Source organism: Entelurus aequoreus, linkage group LG22 (genome assembly GCF_033978785.1).
Source record: "Entelurus aequoreus isolate RoL-2023_Sb linkage group LG22, RoL_Eaeq_v1.1, whole genome shotgun sequence".
Classification (NCBI taxonomy): domain Eukaryota; kingdom Metazoa; phylum Chordata; class Actinopteri; order Syngnathiformes; family Syngnathidae; genus Entelurus; species Entelurus aequoreus.
Window position 1 is genome coordinate 31,712,072 of NC_084752.1, and position 25,087 is coordinate 31,737,158.

The 25,087-nt window shown below is 41.0% G+C and overlaps 1 protein-coding gene across 4 annotated transcripts in view; it reads right to left on the bottom strand.

The window, feature by feature from the left end:
* Positions 1-530: 530 nt before the first annotated feature.
* The window catches only part of LOC133639529 (zinc finger and SCAN domain-containing protein 2-like), a 56,922-nt gene continuing 32,365 nt past the window's right edge, over positions 531-25,087 (bottom strand). For 2 of the 4 annotated variants that reach the window (XM_062032893.1, XM_062032895.1), the window contains exons 2-7: positions 8,672-8,759; positions 7,700-7,801; positions 5,619-5,934; positions 4,895-4,974; positions 4,209-4,460; positions 531-2,709 (exon numbers count right to left, since the gene is read on the bottom strand). In XM_062032893.1, the coding sequence (XP_061888877.1) occupies positions 2,099-2,709; positions 4,209-4,460; positions 4,895-4,974; positions 5,619-5,934; positions 7,700-7,801; positions 8,672-8,759 (1,449 nt within the window). In that variant the 3' untranslated portion in view covers positions 531-2,098. Of the gene's footprint in view, positions 2,710-4,208; positions 4,461-4,894; positions 4,975-5,618; positions 5,935-7,699; positions 7,802-8,671; positions 8,848-23,101; positions 24,033-25,087 lie in introns of those variants that run through there. The other 2 variants (XM_062032894.1, XM_062032891.1) reach the window with 2 other exon arrangements.

Here is a 25,087-nt window from a genome sequence, read left to right on the forward strand (position 1 = left end):
CTTACAACAAAAAATGGCTTTATTAAAAATTGTTTTAGTCTGTAACACAAAATAAAGTGCATCAATTTCCCTGGAATTAAAAAAAAAAGTTTTATCCTTATTTGTAAAGTGAATTATATTACTCCAGTGACTCAAAGCGCTTTTACTAAGTTACATTTAAACCAGTGTGGGTGGCACTGAGAGCGTAAAGTGTTTTGACCAAGGACACAACAGCAGTGACCAGGATAGCGGATTTGAACCTGGAACCCTCAAGTTGCTGGCATGGCCTCTCTACCGACGAGCCACGACTAATTTAAACTAAAAACATTTTTCAATCGACTTAAAGCATTTGATAATGAAAAATAAAATAGAATAAATTAAAAAAATATAAATACATTCAAATTCATCAAGCAACTTAGGAGCACAATATATGAAACACTTTAACCTACAAAGCCAAAAAGGAATAAAATATATATATATATATATTTATTTTTTTTAATCAAGAAAAATTAGGGATTCATGACTACAATGAGCACACTTTGCAGTGCACAGCGTTTCCAAGCAGGGTTTGAAATATGGTACTGCATACTGATAAAGCATGGGGTCACACGCGCCCCACCCCCACAGGGGCCCACCACACTTTTTGAGAAGCACTGCATTTAAAAATTCACAAATAGTTCATGCTTTTACAATCAGCCCCAAAGTTTAGAATTCTTGACTGTCTCGTACTGTTAATACTGTGCACCACAGATGTCAAACTCAAGCCCCGGGGGCCAAATCTAACCCAACACATAATTTTAAATGGCCCGCGAAAGCCTGGAAATAACATGTGTCAATAAATACTTTGTTTATGTCTATTTTGACACAAAAAATACAATGCAGTTGCATACCCTGTAAATTTAAATATTAATACAAATATATTATCATACATTTCAAAATGTTAAAATACTTATATATCTGCTTGACTTGATTTATATAGTTATCCATGAAATTGTACTGTGAAAAAGACAACAGTTTTAACGGTAACAACTGTCAGCTGAGTCATCAGAATCTTACTGTAAAAAAACCAAAACTAACAGAAATACACTGTTACAAAATACCAACCGTATATTTTACGGTTAAATAAAAAAGGCAGCTCAGTTGCCAAAATTGTGTCCTAAAATCTAAATTTTTAACAGTGTAGGTAAAAAATATATCATAACCAAACATATAGGCAATTGTATAACAATATCATGAAGCAAATCTTTACATTTACATTATTTACTGTTACAAGCGCAGCCATAATTGTGAGATGGCCCTCAATAAAAACGAGTTTGACACCCATGCAAGTGTACAATATTGAAATAGTACTTACAGCTATGCGGTGTGAACCCACTAAAGTAGTAAAAAAACAACAACCACCAAATAGTGTTAAAGACTTACGGAACCTGTGGCTAGAGTATGTGAAACAAATCAGTCTGGAAAAACAATCAGACTCAGATCGATTCCAACATGGTCACCGGAGCAATGTTTTGAGTTTGAAGAAGGTTCTGACAACTTTTAATTACTCTGAAAACCAGTCAACAATCGAACAAGACACATTCTGGCATTATTATGAAGCATTCCTCTAAATAGAATGTCTAAATCAAGTTGATATAAATTACAACCCTGAAACGTGTTCAACAGGTTGAAAAAGGACAAGAAATGTATTTTCAATCAATTCTTATCCATCTCAGCGGCCTAGTGGTTAGAGTGTCCGCCCTGAGATCGGTAGGTTGGAGTTCAAATCCCAGCCGAGTCATACCAAAGACTATAAAAATGGGACCCATAACCTCCCTGCTTGGCACTCAGCAACAAAGGGTTGGAGTTGGGGGTTAAATCACCAAAAATGATTCCCGGGCGCGGCGCCGCTGCTGCCCACTGCTCCCCAAGGGGATGGGACAAATGCAGAGGACAAATTTCACCACATCTAGTGTGTGTGTGACAATCATTGGTACTTTAATCTTAATCTTCTTATAAACAGAATAGCAGCAAGTGAATCGGTGCTTCATATTCAGCTCAGCGTTCAGATAGTACATTATTGGCACAGATGAATAGTGTTTTTTTCCAAGAAATAACATTTGCTGGATGACATGGTGAATTATACCACAGTTTGTTGTTTAGGTCTCCCCAATGGCTTTGTTGGAGGTTTTGGCTTCTTGTCGTGAATCATTATATGTGATCTGTAGCCTTGAAAGTAATAAAAAGACTTCCCACATATTTCGCAGGTGTATGGTTTTTCTCCGGTGTGAACCCTCAGGTGCACTTTAAGTGTCTCGGCTCGTGTGTAACTTTTCCCGCAGATGGCGCACAGGTGAGGGCGTTCTCCGCTGTGAGTTTTGAGGTGCACTGCAAGGTAGGAGGCATACAGGAAGGCCTTGCCGCACTGCTCGCAGTGGTAGTTCTTTTCCCTGCGGTGGGCCAACTCGTGTCTCTTGAGGCTGCACGACGTGATGAAAGTCTTTCCACACTTGGAGCAGGCGAACGGCGAGTTCGCGGTGTGAATACGACTGTGGATCTTTAACGACTCTATGTTTTTGAATGGCTTGCCGCAGATTGGACAAGCGTAAGGCTTTTTGTGACTGCTGCGGTGATGTTCAAGTTGATCTTTTAGGGGGAAGTTCATTCCACACTCTCCACACAAATGATTTGTGACTGAGGGCGATTCTGTAGTGGGACTCTTCTCCTCCGCTAACGTCCAGTTTGACTCTCCTGAGGGCAAAATATAGACATTTACAATTCATCCGGAAAGGATTCACAGCGCTTCACTTTTTCCACATTTTATGTTACAGCCTTATTCTGCCTTATACTGGCCCCAATATGGACTGGACTCTCATATTATTAACCGTATCCACTCGGCATCCATTGCACCGGTCACCTTGGGGGGGGGGGGGATCCCCACATCTGCGGTCCGTTCCAAGGTTTCTCGTTGTTCCCATTGGGTTGAGTTTTTTCCCACCTTGGTGTGGGATCTGAGCAGAGGATGTCTTTGTGGCTTGTGCAGCCTTTTGAGACATTTGTGATTAAGGGCTATATAGTAAACTTTGACTAATTGATATTCCAAAAATGTAATACATTCATTTTAGTCCTCAAAATTTTAGCTAATACCCAATCATGACAATGTGAAAAAAAAAAATGTTTTAAGAAAATTTGCAAATTTACATAAGTATTCACAGCCTTTGCTCAATACTTTGTTGATGCACTTTTGGCAGCAATTACAGCCTCAAGTATTTTTGATTACGATGCTTGGCACACATATCTTTGGGCAGTTTGGCCCATTTCTCTTTGCAGTACCGCTCAAGCTCCATCAGGTTGGATGGAAAGTGTAGATTTTCATCCAGGATGTCTCTGTACATTGCTGCATTCATCTTTCCTTCTGTCCTGACTAGTCTTCCAGTTCCTGACACTGAAAACCATCCCCACACCATGATGCTGCCACCACCATGCTTCAGGTGTAGGGATGGTATTGGCCTGGTGATGAGCGGTGCCTGGTTTCATCCAAACATGATGCCTGGCATTAACGCCAAAGAGTTCAATCTGTGTCTCATCAGATTAGAGAATTTTGTTTCTCATGGTAAGAGTATTTTCAGGTGCATGTTGGCAAACTTTTTACAGAGAAATGGCTTCAGTTTGGCTACTCTACCATGCAGGCCTGATTGGTGGATTGCTGCAGAGATGGTTGTCCCTCTGGAAGGTTATTATCTCTCCAAAGAGGAATGCTGTAGTTCTGACAGAGTGACCATAGGGTTCTTGGTCACCTCCCTGGTTAGACTAAAATGAATGCAGCAATGTACAGAGACATCCTGGATGAAAACCAATGCTTTCCATCCAAACTGATGGAGCTTGAGAGGTGCTAAAAAGAGGAATGGCCGAAACTGCCCTAAAATAGGTGTGCCAAGATTAAGGCATCGTATTAAAAAAATGTAAGGCAGCAATTGCTGCCAAAGGTGCATCAGCAAAGTATTGAGCAAAATACTTATGTACATGTGTTTTTTATTTTTAATAAATTTGCAATTAAAAAAACCAAAACATTTTTATATTGTCATTATGGGGTATTGTCTGTAGAGTTTTGAGAACAAAAATGAATGTATTACATTTTGGAATAAGGCTATAACATAACAAAATGTGGAAAAAGCGCTGTGAATACTTCCTGGATGTACTGTATTACTAGGATTTATTTCACACTATAATAAATAGTTGTTGTTCCCGACCTTTGTGAACCTTCATGTGTGTTTTGAGGTTCCCACTCTGCGTGAAGCCTCTTCCACATATGAAGCACTTGAAAGGCCTGCTACCCGTGTGGATGACAAGATGGCGTTTGAGGGCAGTGTTACGAGGGAACACTCTGCCACAGGTTGGACAGTCGACGACCTTCTTGGCCCTGGGCCGAAGCTGGTTTGGTTTGGGATCCTCCATCGACGTATCCTGAAGGTGCTCATCTGTGTGGTCTTCATAGTCAGGCTCTACGCAATACACATGACTCTGTATTACATTCAATAATGGATTCATTCAATACTGTACATTCGTATCGGAACAGTGATTCTCAACTGTGGTACACAAGCTCCATCTAGTGGTATGCCAAATAATCACTTGTTTAATATTCAAACAAAGTGTTACTGTTCAAACTATGTGTAATGTTACAGTGGCCAAAAATATTAAATATACTTGTTAAATATAACCTCCGCCTTGTTTTTAATGAATATTTAGGCCAATTATGTGACTGTATTTTAATATTGGTCATTTTGGTGGTAATTGGAGAGCAGTACTTAGTGAAAAAGTTTGCGAACCACTGTATTAGAACGTTACAATTATGTGGACTAGGTGCATACTGTGTCAAAATAAGGATTCATGTCAATCCTACCAAAGAATATTGAGTCTCCAAACATTAAGGTCTCACCAGTGTCATAAGAGGTATTCTCTGCCTTCCTGGTCTGCAAAGGATAATTCTCTGATGATATTTTTGTCTCCTTCTGATCCCTGAAATGCAAAAAGACAGCCACACACCATAATCACTACAATTCACCCCTCTATTTAATTAACTGCAAAGTCTTTTAAAATCACCGGGTGTGTAGACAACAAAGCAACAGTGTCGTGAATCAGCGCTGGGTCATAAAAACATTGGCTGCAGGCAACCTCTGAGTCCTAACATATCGTTCTTATTAACTCCACAAGATGGCAGTAGCTGCTGCATAAGTATCATGAGTGGTCAGTGTCCAGCAGCTTTATCTACCTCTGCATGCACTTTGAACTGCACAAGTAAGTTGCGTAATTCAACAATTAGCTATTACAACATTGGTTCTCATGCTATTGTTCTTTTTACTTGTAATAATAATAATAATAATACCTGGGATTTATATAGCGCCAAAGTCGCTTTACATGTACAAAAATACCTTGTTGTTGAAGAGAGTTTTACTTTCCACTTTGTCATTCACTTCAAATAATTTAAAGTTATAAAAATGTTTTTTTTTTTACAATGATTATCAAATTTACAAAATAACGGTCACAAATTTTAGACCCCGCTCACTTTTCGGTTTAGTTAAATAAACACCTCGGTTATTATTAGAGCATTTGGGGTAGATAACCGTCTTTTGGAAGCAGATATGATTAAAAAAAAAACATACCAAACACAAGTGCCTGGCATGTAGTCTGAATCGCTGCCTTGCTCCTCTGTGATGTCATCAAAAGGTGACATGTCAGAGTCAGAGTCAGAGTCAGAGTCGGACGATTCATCCTCAGAGCACTGGTGGGTTTTCAAAAGGTCCTCGTTTTCCAACCTAATGCCGCAGTGTGGACAAGCGTAAGGCTCCCCGTGACAATTGCCACCATCTTCTTCCAGTTCATCTTTTATAGGAGAAACCATGTTGATCTCTTCCTCACACGCACAAACTGATTCTATATGGAGACTCTTCTCCTCAGCTAATGTCCACTTTGAATCTCCTGGGAGCAAAAAGGAAAGATAATGTTTGTTATTTCCTACATCCCTGGAATATACACAGGACAAAAAAGTTTCCAAATGCACCAACAAGCAAGTGACAGTTTAACGGCAATATGGTAGGTTGAGAAATGTGTGTTATAAAGTGGGTAACACGTGCCCCATTTCTCACAATAAATAACAATTACAACAGTTGTTGTTGCTGTCCATTTAAAACAGAAAAAAATTGAAAAATATTATTTCTACGTAATATAAATAACATAGCTGTGGAAATAATACAAAATGTATCAAACTCAGATAAAACTCAGGCACTTTTTAATTCCAAGTTGACGACGTAATGGACTGTCACACAGTAAAAGTAAGTGACTTGACCTAATTGTGCGGCTATGATCTTCCTCACTTCGGCATACATTTTTGGCAGCATTTCTCCCTGCGAAATATAACTGGAGAACAGTTTTGATTTGGGCTCACATGGTAAACAACTCAAATGGATGTTTTATCCAGACGCATACATTTGTCCAAATGTGGCCAAGTAGACGCATTTTGGGTTTCCTGGACGTCTACATCGCTAAAAGAAAAATCTAAGAAAGAGAATCCCTCTGCCATCTTCCACTAGTTATTTTAATATATAAATTGCTCTTCTCTTCTACGACTCTCTCGTCATCATTTTGGATGTGCATGTCCGTTGTGATTTCCCTTCCTGGTTCCATGACCCGCCCTATCTTGCCTCTGATTGGCCTGTCCGTAATGTTTTGCTCTAATCTTAACCAATCGTGACTCATTGTAAACAACTAACCAATCAAGGATGTTCTTATACGCGCAAGCACGTCTTGGACGGAGGAAGGGGAGGGGTTTAGTAGCCCATGGAGTTTTGCAAGGGAGTGGGGTGCGGGGGAGAACAAGGAACACAATACAATAAGTGGTCTTTGGTCATTTTAACGTGAAATAAATTATATCGATATTACGTTATTTTCTTAATTCATATCTTGTTTAAAAATATATCGATATATCTTACAAACTCGATTTATCACCCAGCCTTAGCATATATCATATGGGACTTCTTCACTGTTTCAGAAGAAGATATTTTGAATGCTATTTGAACTATTGCTATTGGCAATATTCCACAAACCTTCAGCGAGGTGAGAGAAAAAAACATCTATCTCCAACACATTAAACTTTATCAGCCACTTAAAACACCAGCATCACTACAACAGTGTTTTGAAAGCCTATAAAGACACATACACTGCTTAAAAAGCTGCACCAGAGCCAGCGTCAAAGAAAGGCCAAGGGCTTGTTCCTATCGCAGCAGCGTTTGAAAAGTTCAAAAGGTTTACCAGAGACAACCCTAGGGCTAAAGCAATCTGTGATTTCATCATGGAAATTATGGTGCTGGACGATCGGCCTATTACCATCGTTAAAGATAATGGCTTTTGTCAGGAACAAATCTACAGGTACTGTTTGTAAAATCCACCTTTGTTGGAGTCCTTTTTTAAATTAAGTACAACATGCACTGATATTAATACGAGCCCACTTTTTTTTTTTTTTAAACAGCATGTAAAAACCTATCAGTGCTTGCAGAGCTCAGTTCCAAATGTGTGAACCTTATCATTTCATGCTTTAGCATCGTTTAACACGAGTATCTGACATTATAACAACATTTATAGTTCAAAAAAGAGAAAGGAGACATTAGGTCTCCTTTAACCATGAAAATATGGAGATGCATGCATGTACGGTATTTGCCTGCCCCAATGAGTTAAAAAGGACACTTACGGATTGGACAATGGTTGTGGTTGTCTTCCGGCTCCTTGGACGTTTCCGGAAGATGCTTGTCAATGCTGCGCTCGTCAACCGGTTCTGACTTTATGGTTTCCTCTAAATAAAAAACAAACAATAACAGTAGCAGGTGTTGAAAAGCAAAATAAAATCACTTCACTACTATTCTGTTTCAGGGTCAAACTCTCACCATCTTGCAACCTTCATTGACTGTGGAGGCAATATTTTAACATTAAAATTCTCAGAAGTGTAACAACTGTTGAAAAGGTTTCTAATAAAAGTTATTACTATTATTGGAATAAGTATTGGAAAAATTAAACAACGGATTTATTTTTATCTTACAAACTTAAAGGGCATTCAAATGTACTATACTCAATATATTTGTTTCAGTTTCACTTTACGGTGTTAGCACTTTTATGACTTCTGCACATGAAGTTGTGCGTGTTTGTGCTTTCAGCTTTGGATTTGTGAGAATAGTAAGGTATTTTTCAAAGTGGCAAAAAGAGAAGCAATTAAAATCTCCCTTTTTCCAGTCAAATCTTAAGTGATATAGATAAAATGTGATACATTTCACGAGGTTGGAAACAATCGTTATTACTGAAACCAGGGCTTTTCAAAGTGTAAGGCGCCTGGGAGAGCAACTTGAGAAAAATAAAGGAATTTTTTATTCTCAAACCTGCTGTGCTAACTTCAGTTTGGTTTCAAGGCATAACTAAATAGATGTTTAGCTCCTAAAGTAAATGGGCAAACACAATCTGGAGTAAGCAAAAAATATGCTCCAGAAAAACTGCTTTCGGGGCATAGTGAATGCCTCAACACATTCTATTCTCACTGTGTCGCACTGTAAAACCCCTAATTTAAACCATCTGGATTTTTAAAAACATTTTATATTCAGTTTTAATGATCACAGTATCTGCATTAAGACACAAATAAGATCTTAATTTATCTAAAATGAACTTGCAGTCTTACCTGAAAGAGGCCCAAGTAACCTAGAGTCTGCGAACGTTGATAACGGCTCGAGTGCGGCAGATGCAGTGGTCCTCTGCATAATAGACATCTGGAGTTCACAAACATAGTCTTTTAATTCCTGGTTTCTGGTCTGCAAGGGACATTCCACGAATGTTCTTTGAGTCACCTTCTGATACCTGAAACACCATGAGACATTTGCATCAAGAGGGACAGATGTTTGTACATGCCTTACAGTTTATTCAATTTAAAACCAAACATGACAAGCAATTAGAGACCTCAGCTAATATACAATAGGGGCTAGTATAGTTTATGTACAGTCACAAGGTTTCCCCCAGGGTCTTTTTTATATTTGCTTGAAACAGTGGCTTTTTCTGCACAATTATTTGCACTTAAAACATACATTTTTAGTAATAAATATGATAACAGTTGACCATGATGTTTGTATTCAATTACAAGAAGTGTGTTTGTCCTAAACATTCCTGCCACCTCTTTTTACACACAACAACATTTTTTAAAGTCTTTTATTTTTGGACAATTAGACAAAAATAACGTACCGTGGCCTGAATGCCGTGACAATATCGTTTGATTCATACAAGTTATTGACACAGATTTGTTTTTGAATGTTTATGCAGTGTGCTGTCAGGGCCAGCAAGGCCTTCTTTGCTGGCCTAACATAACCAGAAATCATGATCATAATTAAAGATAAGAGTAATTTTTAATTTACTTTCCCTAAATATCTGAAAGTATTCATATTCTCTTCATGTAATATTATGCTCCTTCCATCGCTGTTGTTTTTAGGTTATAGAGTTTTTATCCAATCAGAATTCAGCTAGCTTATGTTGCCATGCTGTACCAAATCTGCCAGAGCCTTCAAAATCAACAAAACTATGCGCTGTAAGTGAACAGGCACAAACATTTGACAGACAGTTGCGATAGCCAATCAGTTCACGAGTTGTTGTCAGTAAAGCCTTTTTGCTGGCCTAAGGCAGATATATATTGTGATGATAACTCCATTACCCAGCATGCCACAGTAGTGAAAAACATGCGCAGTAGCACCGGCAGCGGGATGTTTTCGATGAGCACGCTGTGGAGTAAACTTTAAGAACTCAACACGCCTTGTCTACATATTTTATGATTAGACAAGACAACACATATATTTGCAAGGCCATTTTTTAAGAATGATATTTAAAGAGAAACTACATCTTGTCAGACGGCTCAGCTTGTAACAAACGCTCCCAAGTTCCCCGGGTGTCTTTGCCACTACGCAATTAAGGAGTCACGGGTGGGACCTGATATTCAGCTGGGAATGATTAATATATTAAATAAACACAAGACATGTATAACTATTAGCCACAAAACGATCAGGCTTATATTTAATATGCCACAAATTAATCCCGCATAGCAAACAACTCCCCCCTCCCGTCCATATAACCCGCCAATATAAATCAAACACCTACACAACACACTAAATCCCACAGCCCAAAGTTCATACAACACATATATTTCCCCAAAGTCCCAAAAGTTACGTACGTGACATGCACGTAGCGTGACATGCACGTACGGGCAAGCGATGAATGTTTGAAAGCCGCAGCAGTGTACTCACGGTACCGAGACTGCGCATCCAACTCAAAGTCCTCCTGGAAAGAGTCCCTGTTCTCCCGGTTCTCCACAGGCCAATGGAAAGCACACCAAAAAAGTCAAAAGGCAGATTATTCCAAGAAGTGGCTCCGTGGCAAAAAACACTGCGTCGGACAGGTGCTCCAGGTGGTTAGTGACGTCACTTTCCGCTTCCGCCCGGTCTGATAGAACCGGATGCCTTTTATATCCCCACATATTATTTACGTACATATTTAATATTAACATGATTATTAAATACGCCTGTAACAGTTTATAATAAGTAAATGGATGGCATAAGTATATATATATATTTATTTTCCCAGCTGAGCACAAGTTAACTGTGACTGGCAATTTATTATATATATATATATCGATGGACCCCTATGGCCATTACATCCCCCCCCCCCCAGCCAGCGGCTTATGGGGACCATAATAGGGTTTCATGTTTACCACATTAATAGTATCCACCTTACACTTATCAGTCAACCAACGAATACTGTAATTTACAGGACCCAACTTCTTCTCTACCCGCACAGGACCTAACCATCTGGGTGCTAGTTTGGCAGAGAATTTACTTGAAGCTTTGGAAAGTGGGTGCGCCCTAATCCAGACCAGATCCCCAACTACAAAGTGTACATCTTTGTGTCGTGCATTATAATATCTGGCTTGTCGAGCTTTGGACGCGCCTACATGTCTCTCCACTTCGTCCTTTAGGTGTGTGTGTGTAAGTATGGTGTGATATGCAGATGTGTGTGGTGGTGGAGCTTTGTGCACCAGTCGTTCCAGGGGTCCCATCAGATTCCGCCCGAGAGTCAACCTGGCAGGGGTTGAACCAGTCGTCTCATGGACAGCGGTGTTAAGGGCAAACCGGAATTCAGGCAGCCACTTATCCCAGTCCTGATGATGGTTCCCTACGAAGGCGGCAATCATAGTCTTGAGGGTGCGATTGACTCGTTCTGTCATGTTGGTTTGGGGGTGGTAAGCTGTGGTTAGTTTATGGGTTACCCCCCAGGATTCGCACAGACGGGACATCAGTTGGCTTGTGAACTGTGGCCCTCGGTCAGACACAAGATATGTGGGAACTCCCCAGCGAGTGAAAATGTCATTTTTGAGAATTTGGCAGACCTTGGGAGTTTTGGCGTCTTTCAGGGCAAAAAGCTCTACCCACTTGGAGTAGTAGTCCACCACCACCATCAGCACAGAGTTCCGGTCCTTACTGAGGGGAAAAGGTCCCATGAAGTCCACCCCCAGCATCTCTCCTGGGGCGTTGACAGTAGAGGACTGGAGTTGTCCAGCTGGCTTGTCGTTGGGGTTTTTGTATTGTTGACAAGTCCTGCATGCTTGGACGTGACTCCAGACGTCTTTCCTTACTGTCGGCCACCAAGCTACTTCCAGAATCTTCAAGAGCGTCTTCATTCTCCCCAGATGTCCTCCGAATGGACTGTCATGAAAGTAGGCCAGGAACTGCGGCACCAGAGACAATGGCACTACCAGCTGATAATTGAAGCCGCCATACTTCGATGGTACTCCCCGGTACCACACCCCTTGCTGAAGTTGATAGTGGATCCGGCCAGGTGTAGGTTGGTCAACAGAAGGTCCACATTCTAGACATGTTGTATCAGTTTTTTGAGCCTCAGAAAGATCTTGCAGTGTGCTGGGGAGATCTGACCAGTAGGTTTTCGGAACAACAAGGCAAATCTTCCCTTCTGGTGATTGGGGTGCCCGTGACAGTGCATCCGGCACCACATTGCAGCAGCCCTTCTTGTAATGGACTCTGAATGTGAATCCCTGGAGTCTCAGCGTCCATCGTGTAAGTCGGGACAAAGTCTTAGGGCAGTTGAATGCCCAGGCAAGAGCACTATGGTCCGTGAAGACATCAAAAGTTGTTCCCTCGAGGAAATGTCTCCACTTCTCAACTGCCCACACCACAGCCAAGCACTCTTTTTCGGCAGTGGAGTAGCGGACTTCAGCTCCTTGGAGCGCTCTGGAGGCAAAGGCAATTGGCCGTTCTTCACCTTCAAGGCGTTGCATCAGGACCGCGCCGAGGCCCAAGTCACTGGCATCACAGTGAACCTGCAAACTGATTTGTGGATGGGGCTGAGCAAGCACTGGTGGAGACTGTAAAAGGGATTTGAGGTGGTCAAAGGCCTCCTGGCAGGTAGGACTCCACTCCCAAGGAACATCCTTCTTCTTTAGTTGGTTTAGAGGAGACGAAATGTCGGCCAGCCTGGGGATGAACTTGTGGTACCAGCCGACCATGCCAAGAAACCTCTGAAGACTCTTCAGGTCTGTGGGAGGGGGGTATGCAGTTATTGCTGATATTTTTTCCGGATCTACTTCCACTCCTTTGCCTGATATTAGGTGTCCAAGGAAGGTGAGCTGATCTTGAAGCAGGTGGCATTTCTTGATGTTGAGAGTAAGGTTTGCTTGTTGTAATTTTGCAAACACCACTTCAAGGTCAAGCAGGTGTTGTTCTTCTGTTTGTGAAAACACAATGATGTCATCAATGTACACGAAACAGATCCTTCCCCTAAGCTCACCCAGAACTGTCTCCATTAAACGCTGGAAGGTCGCCCCAGCATTGCGCAGTCCAAATGGCATGACTTTATATTGATATAGGCCCAGATGTGTGATCATGGCAGTCTTTGGCTTGCTATCCTCATCCATGGCAACCTGCCAGTAGCCACTCTGCAGGTCAAGGGAGCTGAAATATTTTGCACCTTGCAATGACTCCAGGATCTCATGTATGAGGGGCATGGGATAGGCGTCATGCTGGGTTTTGGCGTTCAAGCCCCTGTAGTCCACACAGAATCGGGGTGTTCCATCCTTCCTGGGTGTCAGAACAACAGGAGAGGCCCACGGAGATGTTGATGGCTCTATCACTCCAGTGCTGATCATTTTTTTGATTTGTTCCTCGATTATTTCTTGTTTTTGACTGGACACTCTGTAAGCCCGCTTCCTCACAGGCATCTCATCCATGGTGGTGATTTGATGTTTAATTACCCTGGTGGCCCCAGTAGTCTCAGTCCACACAGTTGGCCACTTCTGCAGCAGTGGTCGCACCACCTCAGGTTGGGATTCGAGGAGGGGGATGGCAGACTGATTAACTTGGGGTTCTTCATTTATGGCCATGTAAAAATTAATGGAGGAACCTGGGTGAGTCCAGCGAAGCATTTCTCTGCCTTTGGGGAGAAATTTGAATTCTCTCCCTCCGGGCATGACATACCTCTTGAGATGAGGTTTGAGTACCATTTGTGATGTGGTCATGAAGTCGAGACCTAACAACAAGGGCATACATAAGTGGCCATCAGCCATCACATGAATCTGTAGGGTGCTATGACAGTCATGCAGATTGAGGAGCAGGGTGGCTTTTCCAACTGCTTGGTTTATTTGTCCATTTGCCATGACAAACTTTGGAATGCCGCTTGGCTCCAGAACCTCGCCGCACTTCCTCACAGCCTTCCACAGCGTATGACTCATTAGTGAGTACGTGCATCCGGAGTCCAGGACTCCATCTCCTTTAGAGCCGCGCATGCTAATAGGGACCACCAGGAGGGATTGTTCGCCCATAGCAGCGGCAAGGTCGGCCCCACTTCGACTCGGCCCATGCTCCATCTTCTTGCCAGATCTTTTTGGAGGGTTGCTTTGTTGGACACGACTCCAATAGTCTTTACTATTTGTCCAATCTCGTTCAATCAGGGAGCCCACCTTGACCAGCTGTTCTACCGTTGTCACAATTCCACGTAGACCACTGGCCAACCTGGGATTGCAGGCACCGAGTATGCGGCGCACGATCTCGGCTTCCTCCATGTCATGTCTCCACTTCAGGCAGAGGGCACGATAATCATATGCGAAATCTCGCAAGCACTGATTAGGAGTTTGAAGAATGGAGTGGAGCTGCATCTCAATCTCGGATTGGTAGTCAGTTGGCAAAAAGGCTTCCAGGAAAGACTGCTTAAATGTAGACCAGCTGGTTATGGTACTGCGGGCTGCCGACCACCAACTCCTGGCAGGACCTTTTAAGACAGCATTGAGTGTTCCCACCAGCTCAGCATCGCTCAGAGGGCGGAGTGCTAAAAAGTTTTCACACTGTTCGATGAAATCGGTGACATCGGCCGAGCCTCTGGACTCTCCAAACTGAGGAAACTCCATCCTGATGGGTGGTCTGACTGTGGCAGCAGGTGTAATGGCGGTGACAGCAGGTGCAATGGTGACAGCAGGTGGTCTGGCTGTGACAGCAGGTGCAATGGTGACAGCAGGTGGTCTGGCGGTGACAGCAGGTGTAATAGGGAAGGTGATGTCTCGGACAGGCGGGTGGTGGTGGACTGGTATGGCGGCTGCAGGAGTGGAGAAGCTAGCTGGTCGCCAAAACCTTCGGGTTTTAACAAGGGTATTTTTCAATTCCTCTCCCCACCTTTCATCTCTTCGACGCAGACATGCTGCGACAGCTTGGTCGAAGTTCTGCACCTTCGTGTCCACATACGCTTTCATCTCTGCCGCCATGGCCTCCATCGCTGCCCTAAGTCCATCCTCCCGGTTAAGGGTGCTGTCGACCGCTTCTGTGAGTCGGTTCTCCAGAATGTCCACTCGTTGTTGCAGCGTTAGAAGTTGCTCCAGGACAGCTTCTGGTTCCACCCCATCCTCTTCCTCTGCTGCCGCCTCCTGTCTGGACTGTTCTAAATACATAGAGTCCAGCAAGTTAGTCAGCTCAGCAACACCATTTGGATTGGGCCTACTGGTGACATGGCGGAAAGGGTCAAGGGGCGGAGTTGAGTCCTGGGCTGCATCAGCAAAGTCCTGTCTGTCATCTTCCTCCATTAGGGAGTGGCTGCTGGTTGACATTGCTCCAATTAAACTAATTATGTGTAAGTATTTATTAATTGTCGTATATGTAAGTGTCTATGTGTGTAAATGTATAAAAATAGTATGTCTTTATGTACCAGAAAATGGATGTATATATGTATCAAAATGTAGAAAAAATGGTGACACAATAGGTGTGTGTGTCACACTGATGACTATTTAAGGGTAAAAATGAACCCAATATGAATTTATATTTTAACAAGACAAATAATGTTTATATACTACTTATTCCCCTTAAAGTGCTTTGCAAAAAACAACGAAAATAAAAGTCGCTGATATAAATGACACACTAAGCCCCGCTTACCCCCGTACGGGCCACCACTCTGTAACAAACGCTCCCAAGTTCCCCGGGTGTCTTTGCCACTACGCAATTAAGGAGTCACGGGTGGGACCTGATATTCAGCTGGGAATGATTAATATATTAAATAAACACAAGACATGTATAACTATTAGCCACAAAACGATCAGGCTTATATTTAATATGCCACAAATTAATCCCGCATAGCAAACAACTCCCCCCTCCCGTCCATATAACCCGCCAATATAAATCAAACACCTACACAACACACTAAATCCCACAGCCCAAAGTTCATACAACACATATATTTCCCCAAAGTCCCAAAAGTTACGTACGTGACATGCACGTAGCGTGACATGCACGTACGGGCAAGCGATGAATGTTTGAAAGCCGCAGCAGTGTACTCACGGTACCGAGACTGCGCATCCAACTCAAAGTCCTCCTGGAAAGAGTCCCTGTTCTCCCGGTTCTCCACAGGCCAATGGAAAGCACACCAAAAAAGTCAAAAGGCAGATTATTCCAAGAAGTGGCTCCGTGGCAAAAAACACTGCGTCGGACAGGTGCTCCAGGTGGTTAGTGACGTCACTTTCCGCTTCCGCCCGGTCTGATAGAACCGGATGCCTTTTATATCCCCACATATTATTTACGTACATATTTAATATTAACATGATTATTAAATACGCCTGTAACAGTTTATAATAAGTAAATGGATGGCATAAGTATATATATATATTTATTTTCCCAGCTGAGCACAAGTTAACTGTGACTGGCAATTTATTATATATATATATATCGATGGACCCCTATGGCCATTACAAGCTGTCCCGGCGATGAAATGGGGAACCACTGGCTTATACGGCGTCGAATGGGTTCTACAAATTGTGAGTTCAAATATTTTATTTCTTTATTTTTTCACATTTAATATGTTGTTTGCAATTTTAATTTTGACAGTACCACATAAGATTTGTTTTAATTGCTGATGCGGGTTTATGGATTTTTAAATGCACCATAAAACCCGTTTTGTACACTGTTGTGGTGCGTAAATATGTTACTGTATAGTATTTCTCCAGCAATGGTCATGTAGTGACATAAATGATGGTATTTTGAGAGGTCATCATTGGACCAGGACGTCACATCACTGAAGGCCTAGGTGGGAAACGCACGGCCCGTCACTGTGTTATATATTCATAATGAATGCACTGCACAGGAATTGTTCATTTACCCCGCAAACAATACCATACTTGCCAACCCTCCAGTTTTTAGCGGGAGAATCCCGGTATTCAGCGCCTCTCCCGACAACCTCCCGGCAGAGATTTTCTCCCGACAAACTCTCGGTATTCAGCCGGAGCTGGAGGCCACGCGGACCAGAGACTGAGTGGGGACAGCCTGTTCTCACGTCCGCTTTCCCACATTTGCCTGTAAATATGTAGAACAGACTTCTCTATTGAACACGGTGGCCGAAATGATATACTCATCATGAACGGAGAAGTTAAACAGGACAATACTGCCATCTAATGGATAGCCACCGGAACACTGAAATTCAAGTATTTCTTTTATGTAAATAAAATAAATATATATGCATATATATATAACTAGAATTCACTGAAAGTCAATTATTTCATACATACATACATACATACATACATACATACATACATATATATATATATATATATATATATATATATATATATATATATATATATATATATATATATATGAAATACTTGAGTTGGTGAATTCTAGCTGTAAATAACCACGCCCCCCAACCCCGACCAACTAATAATTATCTCTCAAGGGAGCCAACATAAATGGATACATACACAAGTAGGCTAATTAAAGAGTATCTACAATACCACAGTATATTTACATTTATTTGGCATTTTTAAAAAGTATGTATACAGCACAGTGGCGGGCCGTGCGTTTCCCACCTAGGCCTTCAGTGATGTCCGACTTCAATGATGACCTCATTTATGTCACCACATGACCATTGCTGGAGAATTACTATACAGAAACACATTTATGCACTTCTGGGCATTGTACAAAATGGGTTATTTTCTGGCGCATTTAAAAATCAATAAACCCGCATCAGCAATTAAAACATATCTTATGTGGTACTGTCAAAATCAAAATTGCAAAAAACATATCAAACGTCAAAAAATAAAGAAATAAATTATCTGAACTCACATTTCATCGCCGGGACAGCGGAGCTAGCTTCCAGGGTTGGCCGACATCGTCTCATAAGTAGTTTCTCTTTAAATATCCTTCTTGAAAATGGCCTTGCAAATATGTGTTGTCTTTTCTAATCATAAAAGATGCAAGTGTTGGCTGAGTTCTTAAAGTTTACTCCACAGCATGCTCATCAAAAACATCCCGCTGCATGTCTACATTCAACAACCTAGGCGGGGCTACTGCGCATGGTCTTCACTACTGTGGCATGCTGGGTAATGACCCTGCATGCCACAGTAGTGAAGACCATGCGCAGTAATGTTATGAGCTAGGTAACAAATAAGAACTCCATTGAATTCTTATGTTACCTAGCTCATAACATCACAATATATATCTGCTAGAAGGCCTTACTGACAACAACTTGTGATCTGATTGGCTATCGCAACTGTCTGTCAAATGTTTGTGTCCGTTCACTTACGGCGCACTGACGCCTGCATTATTGATTCTGAAGGCTTCTGGCAGATTTGGTATAGCATGGCAACATAAACTAGCTGAATTCTGATTGGATAAAAACTCTATAACCTAAAAACAACAGCGCTATAAGGAGCATAACATGACGTGAAGAAAATATGAATACTTTTAGATATATAGGGAAAGTAAATGACCCTATCCAGTGTTTCCCATAAACTGCCAAGATACCTGTGGCGGTGGGGGCGTGGCTATGGACGTGGTCACAGTGACATCATTGAGTAATTTGCATAATTTACTACAATGAAAAAATGTATACTTACTAATTAATAACAGTTTTGTTTTAAACGTCCATCCATCCATCCATCCATTTTACAATATAATTACAACACTTTATGTACATATTTATATACAGATTTGAACAATAAGTTATTCACTGAAATATATTTATTAATTGTGGTTCTTACAAAAATATATCTTATAAAATATAAAAGCTAAAATGTCTCTTAAAGCTCTGCCCCTTTAATTAGTGCATACTAAATAATTTAACTTTAGCCTACTACTACAACCATATTATTTACCAGCAACATAAAGTGAAACAGAGGCAGAGGTGTCCTGCCACAGTCAGTAACAAATAAACAGAAAACAGTAGTGGTGGTAGATAGACACAGAGCTTCATCAAACATCTGATTCGTCTCTCTCCAGCTGTCCTTTCAAAATAAATGCATTCAAATCCCGAAAATAAAAATTAAGAAAATCAGAGTCGGTGCTGCACACTGCACAGGTTCGGACCACTTTTGAACTTGTTTTCCAAGACGTCTTACCCTCGTATTTTGATCCGGTCGGTCCATTCTTCTTTTACGTCGTCGTCGTCGTCTTCTTCTTCTGGCCCACCAGGTGAATTAAGTGCTATTGGCGGAGTTACAATGCATAGTAGGCTACCGCCACCTACTGCACCGGAATTGTAACTACAAGCTACATTCACAGACAGAGTCCCATTGCTTTTATGAGCGGTCGAGCGAGTCAAAAGCCGAAAAATCTGTCGCTGTCCGGCTTGGCTGCGTGGGGGCAGTGGTCCCTGGTTCCCTGGTTCCCTGGGTACCACACCTACTGTTTGTGGGTTGGGCTCTCGGGGAGGCTGGGGCCGTACTCTGGCTCCCACACACACTGGGAGTCAAATGTATTGTACATACAAATTCACATATTCTCACATACATACATACACAGGTACCTACCCTCCACATACATATACAAATACAGTACATATTTACATACTCAAAGTTCGTACATCCACACGCACATTCATCATACAAACATACACATACACATACTGTACATCAGGGGTCACCAACGCGGTGCCCGCGGGCACCAGGTAGCCCGTAAGGACCAGATGAGTAGCCCGCTGGCCTGTTCTAAAAATAGCTCAAATAGCAGCACTTACCAGTGAGCTGCCTCGATTTTTTACATTTTATTTATTTACTAGCAAGCTGGTCTCGCTTTGCCCGACATTTTTAATTCTAAGGGAGACAAAACTCAAATAGAATTTGAAAATCCAAGAAAATATTTTAAAGACTTGGTCTTCACTTGTTTAAATAAATTCATTAATTTTTTTACTTTGCTTCTTATAACTTTCAGAAAGACAATTTTAGAGAAAAAATACAACCTTAAAAATGATTTTAGGATTTTTAAACACATAGACCTTTTTACCTTTTAAATTCCTTCCTATTCTTTCCTGACAATCAATGTTCAAGTACATTTATTTATTTTATTGTAAAGAATAATAAATACATTTTAATTTAATTATTCATTTTAGCTTCTGCTTTTTCGACAAAGAATAATTGTGAAATATTTTTTCAAACTTATTATGATTAAAATTCCAAAAAATTATTCTGGCAAATCTAGAAAATCTGTAGAATCAAATTTAAATCTTATTTCAAAGTCTTTTGAATTTCTTAAAAAATGTTTGTTCTGGAAAATCTAGAAGAAATAATGATTTGTCTTTGTTAGAAATATAGCTTGGTCCAATTTGTTATATATTCTAACAAAGTGTAAATTGGATTTTAACCTATTTAAAATATGTCATCAAAATTCTAAAATTAATCTTAATCAGGAAAAGTTACTAATGATGTTCCATAAATTATTTTTGTAATTTTTTTCAAAAAGATTCGAATTAGCTAGTTTTTCTCTTCTTTTTTTTGGTTGAATTTTGAATTTTAAAGAGTCGAAATTGAAGATAAACTATGTTTCAAAATTTAATTGTCATTTTTTACGTGTTTTGTCCTCTTTTAAACTGTTCAATTAAGTGTAAGTATCATTAATTATTAATAACAGAGTTAAAGGTAAATTGAGCAAATTGGCTATTTCTGGCAATTTATTTAAGTGTGTATCAAATTGGTAGCCCTTCGCATTAATCAGTACCCAAGTAGCTCTTGCTTTCAAAAAGGTTCGTGACCCCTGCTGTACATATACATTCACTGTACAAACATACATATACACATACTGTACATATACACTCACTGTACAAACACATATACACATTCTGTACATATACAAGTACATATGCATACATACACTCATGCACATAATCACGTTTCATCAAACATATATTAACGTTGTTGCCCTAGGGTAAACTGGGTAACACATGGCACACTGACAAAGCTTAACCTATTGTTACTATAACAATCTACAAGGTTAATGTAGGTTGCTTCTCTTTCTTCCCCTCCATTTTTCTGCATTCTTTCGTATCTCAAGTTATCATTACGTACAGGCATATGTATTGTTGCATTTGAACAACTGTATTGTTGATAATAAAGGTAAAGTATGGGTATTGTTCATTATCAATAGTGCTATTTCTATTGGTATTTGTATTGCTCCATTTGTAGTGTAATAATGCTCATTGTCATTTCTGTATTGTTTTTTATTTTCGCTAACTGCTTATTTGCTATTACTTTTACCATCATATTTGTACATGTTGTATTTGCTGATGTTGCTCTATTGTTGTTGTTGTTGTTGTGTTTGCTGTTGTTGTTTTTGTCTCTCTGTCTAATCCCCCTCTTGTCCCCACAATTTCCCCCTCTGTCTTCTTTTTTCTCTCATTCTATCCCCTTCTACTCTGGCCCAGCTGCACCAAATGATAATATAAATACATTTAATAAAGTCAAATACAAATAAGGCAACAAGAGAAGTATCCTACACTTCTCTTATGTAAAGTAAATCTGAACAGCCGATATGGGCATCTACATCAACTATATGATTTGCCTGAGAAGCTGGACAGGACAAAACAAAACGGACATCATTCTTTCGTGGCGGGCCGCCACAAATAAATGAATGTGTGGGACACACTGCTATCTCTAAGGGAGAGCCCGGCGGAGGAAACTCATTTCGGCCGCTTGTACCCGTGATCTTGTCCTTTCGGTCATAACCCAAAGCTCATGAAGCTCTGCCATACGGGGGGAGCTCAAAGTAAAGCCGCTGCTCCTCCACATTGAGAGGGGCCAGATGAGGTGGTTCGGGCATCTGGTCAGGATGCCACCCGAACGCCTCCCTAGGGAGGTGTTTAGGGCACGTCCGACCGGTAGGAGGCCACGGGGAAGACCCAGGACAAAAAAACAAACAAACATATACACTGTGGTGGCCTCTGCGGTGTTCCACACCATCGTCTGCTGGGGTGGGGGGGAGCATGGCCAGAGACAGGAGCAGACCCAACAAAGCAACCAAGACCACCCTCGGCCACCCACCAACTATTATCCGTATGCTCATTATTATTCCTATTGTAGCCCTTGTTTACTCATAAATTATTTTGGGTTATTTCAAGTGTGTATACGTACTAAATAGTTTCAAAGACTATGTCTCACGGCTGGCCTGGGAACGCCTCGGGATCCCCCGGGAAGAGCTGGACGAAGTGGCTGGGGAGAGGAAAGTCTGGGATTCCATGAAGTGAAGTGAATTATATTTATATAGCGCTTTTCTCTAGTGACTCAAAGCAGTTTTACATAGTGAAACCCAAAACCTAAGTTACATTTATACCCTAAGGGGGCCCAGTCTGGAGTGGGGAAAAAACCTCCATAGCAAAGCACATATACATATTACAACGTATATCTCGAGATATCTAGCAACAGAGGGGAGGGAGTGGTGGGACCATGGTGTCAGGCTGCAGCTCTCAGGCGCTGCCCATCCGTCCATCACCCCTATGGGATTTGCGTCAAGGGCATTGGATTGGGGGTGGGGTATGTGTGTGTGGCGTATATTTTTTGTGGATGCATTTGTGTGTGTGAGCCTACAGTGTGTCTCTGTTCCGCGGCCTTGATGCTGTGCAGCCGATAGTCAGTCCAAAGTCAACAACAATAGGTGTGTGTCCATGAGAGGCAAGAAGGGAGTTTGTTGTGTCTTCGCCGCACTGTCCTTCGGGAGAGTCCCGAAGCCAGGGAAACAATCCAAGTTAGAATGTTTTGTATGCGAGTGAAAATAAAATTTGTTTTTCACTCTAAATTGTCTATGACTGATCCTCAAAATCCTGTGGGGCAGACAGTCCGATGTGATCCAAATCACAAGAGTGTCCACAGTTCTTCCCGCATCCCCCAATCATTTGTGGCAGTTTTGGGGTACTTTGAAGACTGCCAGCAACTTCCAATTTGTCGACAAACCAGAGCAACGCTTACTCCAATCAGCAGATGTCCTGTTGTCATAATTCCGAATAGGTAAATATCTTCACGGAAGAAGATGGATGGATGGATGGGAAAGTAAAATAAAAATTACTTTTGTGTTTAATTATGATCATGTTTTCTGGTTATGTTAGGCCAGGCCCTGACGGCACACCACTGATACAGCATGGCAGTTTTGACGAATGCTATGACGTCTCAATAACCACACCCCTATCCCCACCGTTACTTTGGCAATCAGTAGGAAACCCTCTCTTAGTAGTGGAAATCATTCTGTGTGTTCTACCCTATAAAGCTAAGACAATAAACTGTAATAAACCATTAAAAAGTAATATGCATCTTCTAAGTGACTACACTTACGAGTCCAGAAGCACGAAGGCCAGCTCCTCATCGGTCTTGCATCCAACATCTTCTCGCAGTTGTCTCCAGCCTATAAATGCGTGTCCAATGTTGACTCTGGTCCGGTCTCTCACTCGGTCCAAGTCTCTTTTCCTTTTCTTTGCTTCGGCCGTCCTCACCCTCTTCTTTTGCTTCTTCTTGGCGGAGTCTGCCATGGACGGCTAGCTGGCTAGCTTCCCCTCCTCCTAGCTCGCGGCTATTTTGGCTTCTCCTTGTACCACTCTTAGCTAGCTTTGAGTTAATTATTCCTTTCAGCTATACCATCACGTCGGTTCCAAGGCGTTTTAAAGCCCTAAAACAAGCAACCTGGGACATGTTTGTGGTAATTACAAGGTAGCGTACAGTCCCGACATGATGCTGACGCTGTAGGAGCCGAGCAGCACCTGTAGCTTGACTCTCCATTGGTGAACGCCGTTTTGACGGCCTCAACAAACCCAGAATCTCAGTTTTTCACACGCGTTATTCTCAAAACATATATGTGATAATATGTTTGTTTAACGCTCTGTCCTACACAGTATATTCTTTATCGAACCTCTGGTGGTGCGTTGATAACGAGGGGACCAGTGTTGCCAACTCCCCCGTAAGCAAAGTAGTATGGATGTGCGTATCGATCCTGTGGTATCGATATATCGATACTCACACGCTACTCATTTGGCATCACTTTTCTGAAAAAAGTATCGATATAAACCAAAAAACGGCGTGTGGGGGGTGCAAGCATCACTTTCAGATGTTTTTGATGACTTACTTAACTTACTATGTGCTGGGACACCCCTGTACCTGGCAGAGTATAGAGCTGGCCCAGTCACGTGACAGGAGACAGCGAATGAGCGTCGTCAACGTGCAACACACACACAGCCAGCCGACAGCGATGCAGCCAGGCATATCCAGTGTTGTCCAATTGTTGACTTAAAACAGGCATTGTTTTTTTTTTTTTAGTAATGTTTACTGAATATTTTTGTTTAAATGATTATCCTAAATTCAAATAATTTCCACACAGGAGAATTTACTGTTAGTTGAAAATTGCTTGAGTATTTAAAACAAGATAAGAAAGAGATACAATTTGGAGATTCTTCATCTTTGCATTACAGTTGTATTTTTTTCCAAGAAAATCTTGAATATATGATTGAATGTGATTTTGGTTTTAATCTGTAACATGATTTCTTACATTTCAAAAACATTAGCCTATTTCATATTTCATTAATTGCTAATTATATCACAAACTTTAAAAAATAACTGCAGCTTCTTGCAATTCGGATTTGACTGTTAATTGGAAAGCCCTAATATGTAATTATTATTATATATAATATATAGTTATTATTATATATATATTATTTAATTTATTTTTCATATTTATATTATTTATTTTAATTTTACTTTTATTATACATTGACCATAATAAATGTGGTATAAATGGTCTGTATTTGTCTTGTGATTTGTCTTAAATAATAACAATAGTAATAATATTTTTGACTGACAAAAAATTGGCAATAAGAAATTATTGGTATCGGTATCGGTATCGATGAAAATGCAAGAAAAAGTATCGATATCGTATCGAATCCTAAAAGTGTGGTATCGCCCATCCCTACAAAGTAGCTATTGACTGTCATAGAAGTCGCTGGAAGTTGCTAGATGACGTCATCGCCTCATTTGCAAAATTTATTGCCAAGGACGCTTAAGGAGTGGGAGAGATAACAAGTGAATTTAAAAATGCTAAGTATGATCACAACAGCAAATTAACTTTCTTCTGTCGATTTCTTAGTTTGTGTTTTTTAAATTTAATTTGATTTTGTTCTGGATTGTTAAATACGGAACCCCTAAAGCGACATGGAGGGAAAACAATTCTTACTTTCTTGCGAGATCTCGCAAAAGTTTTTTTTCCTATATCAGTGAACCAGAAGTAAAACAGACACAGCTGATGGTGAACCGGAAGTGAGAGAGACAAAGCGA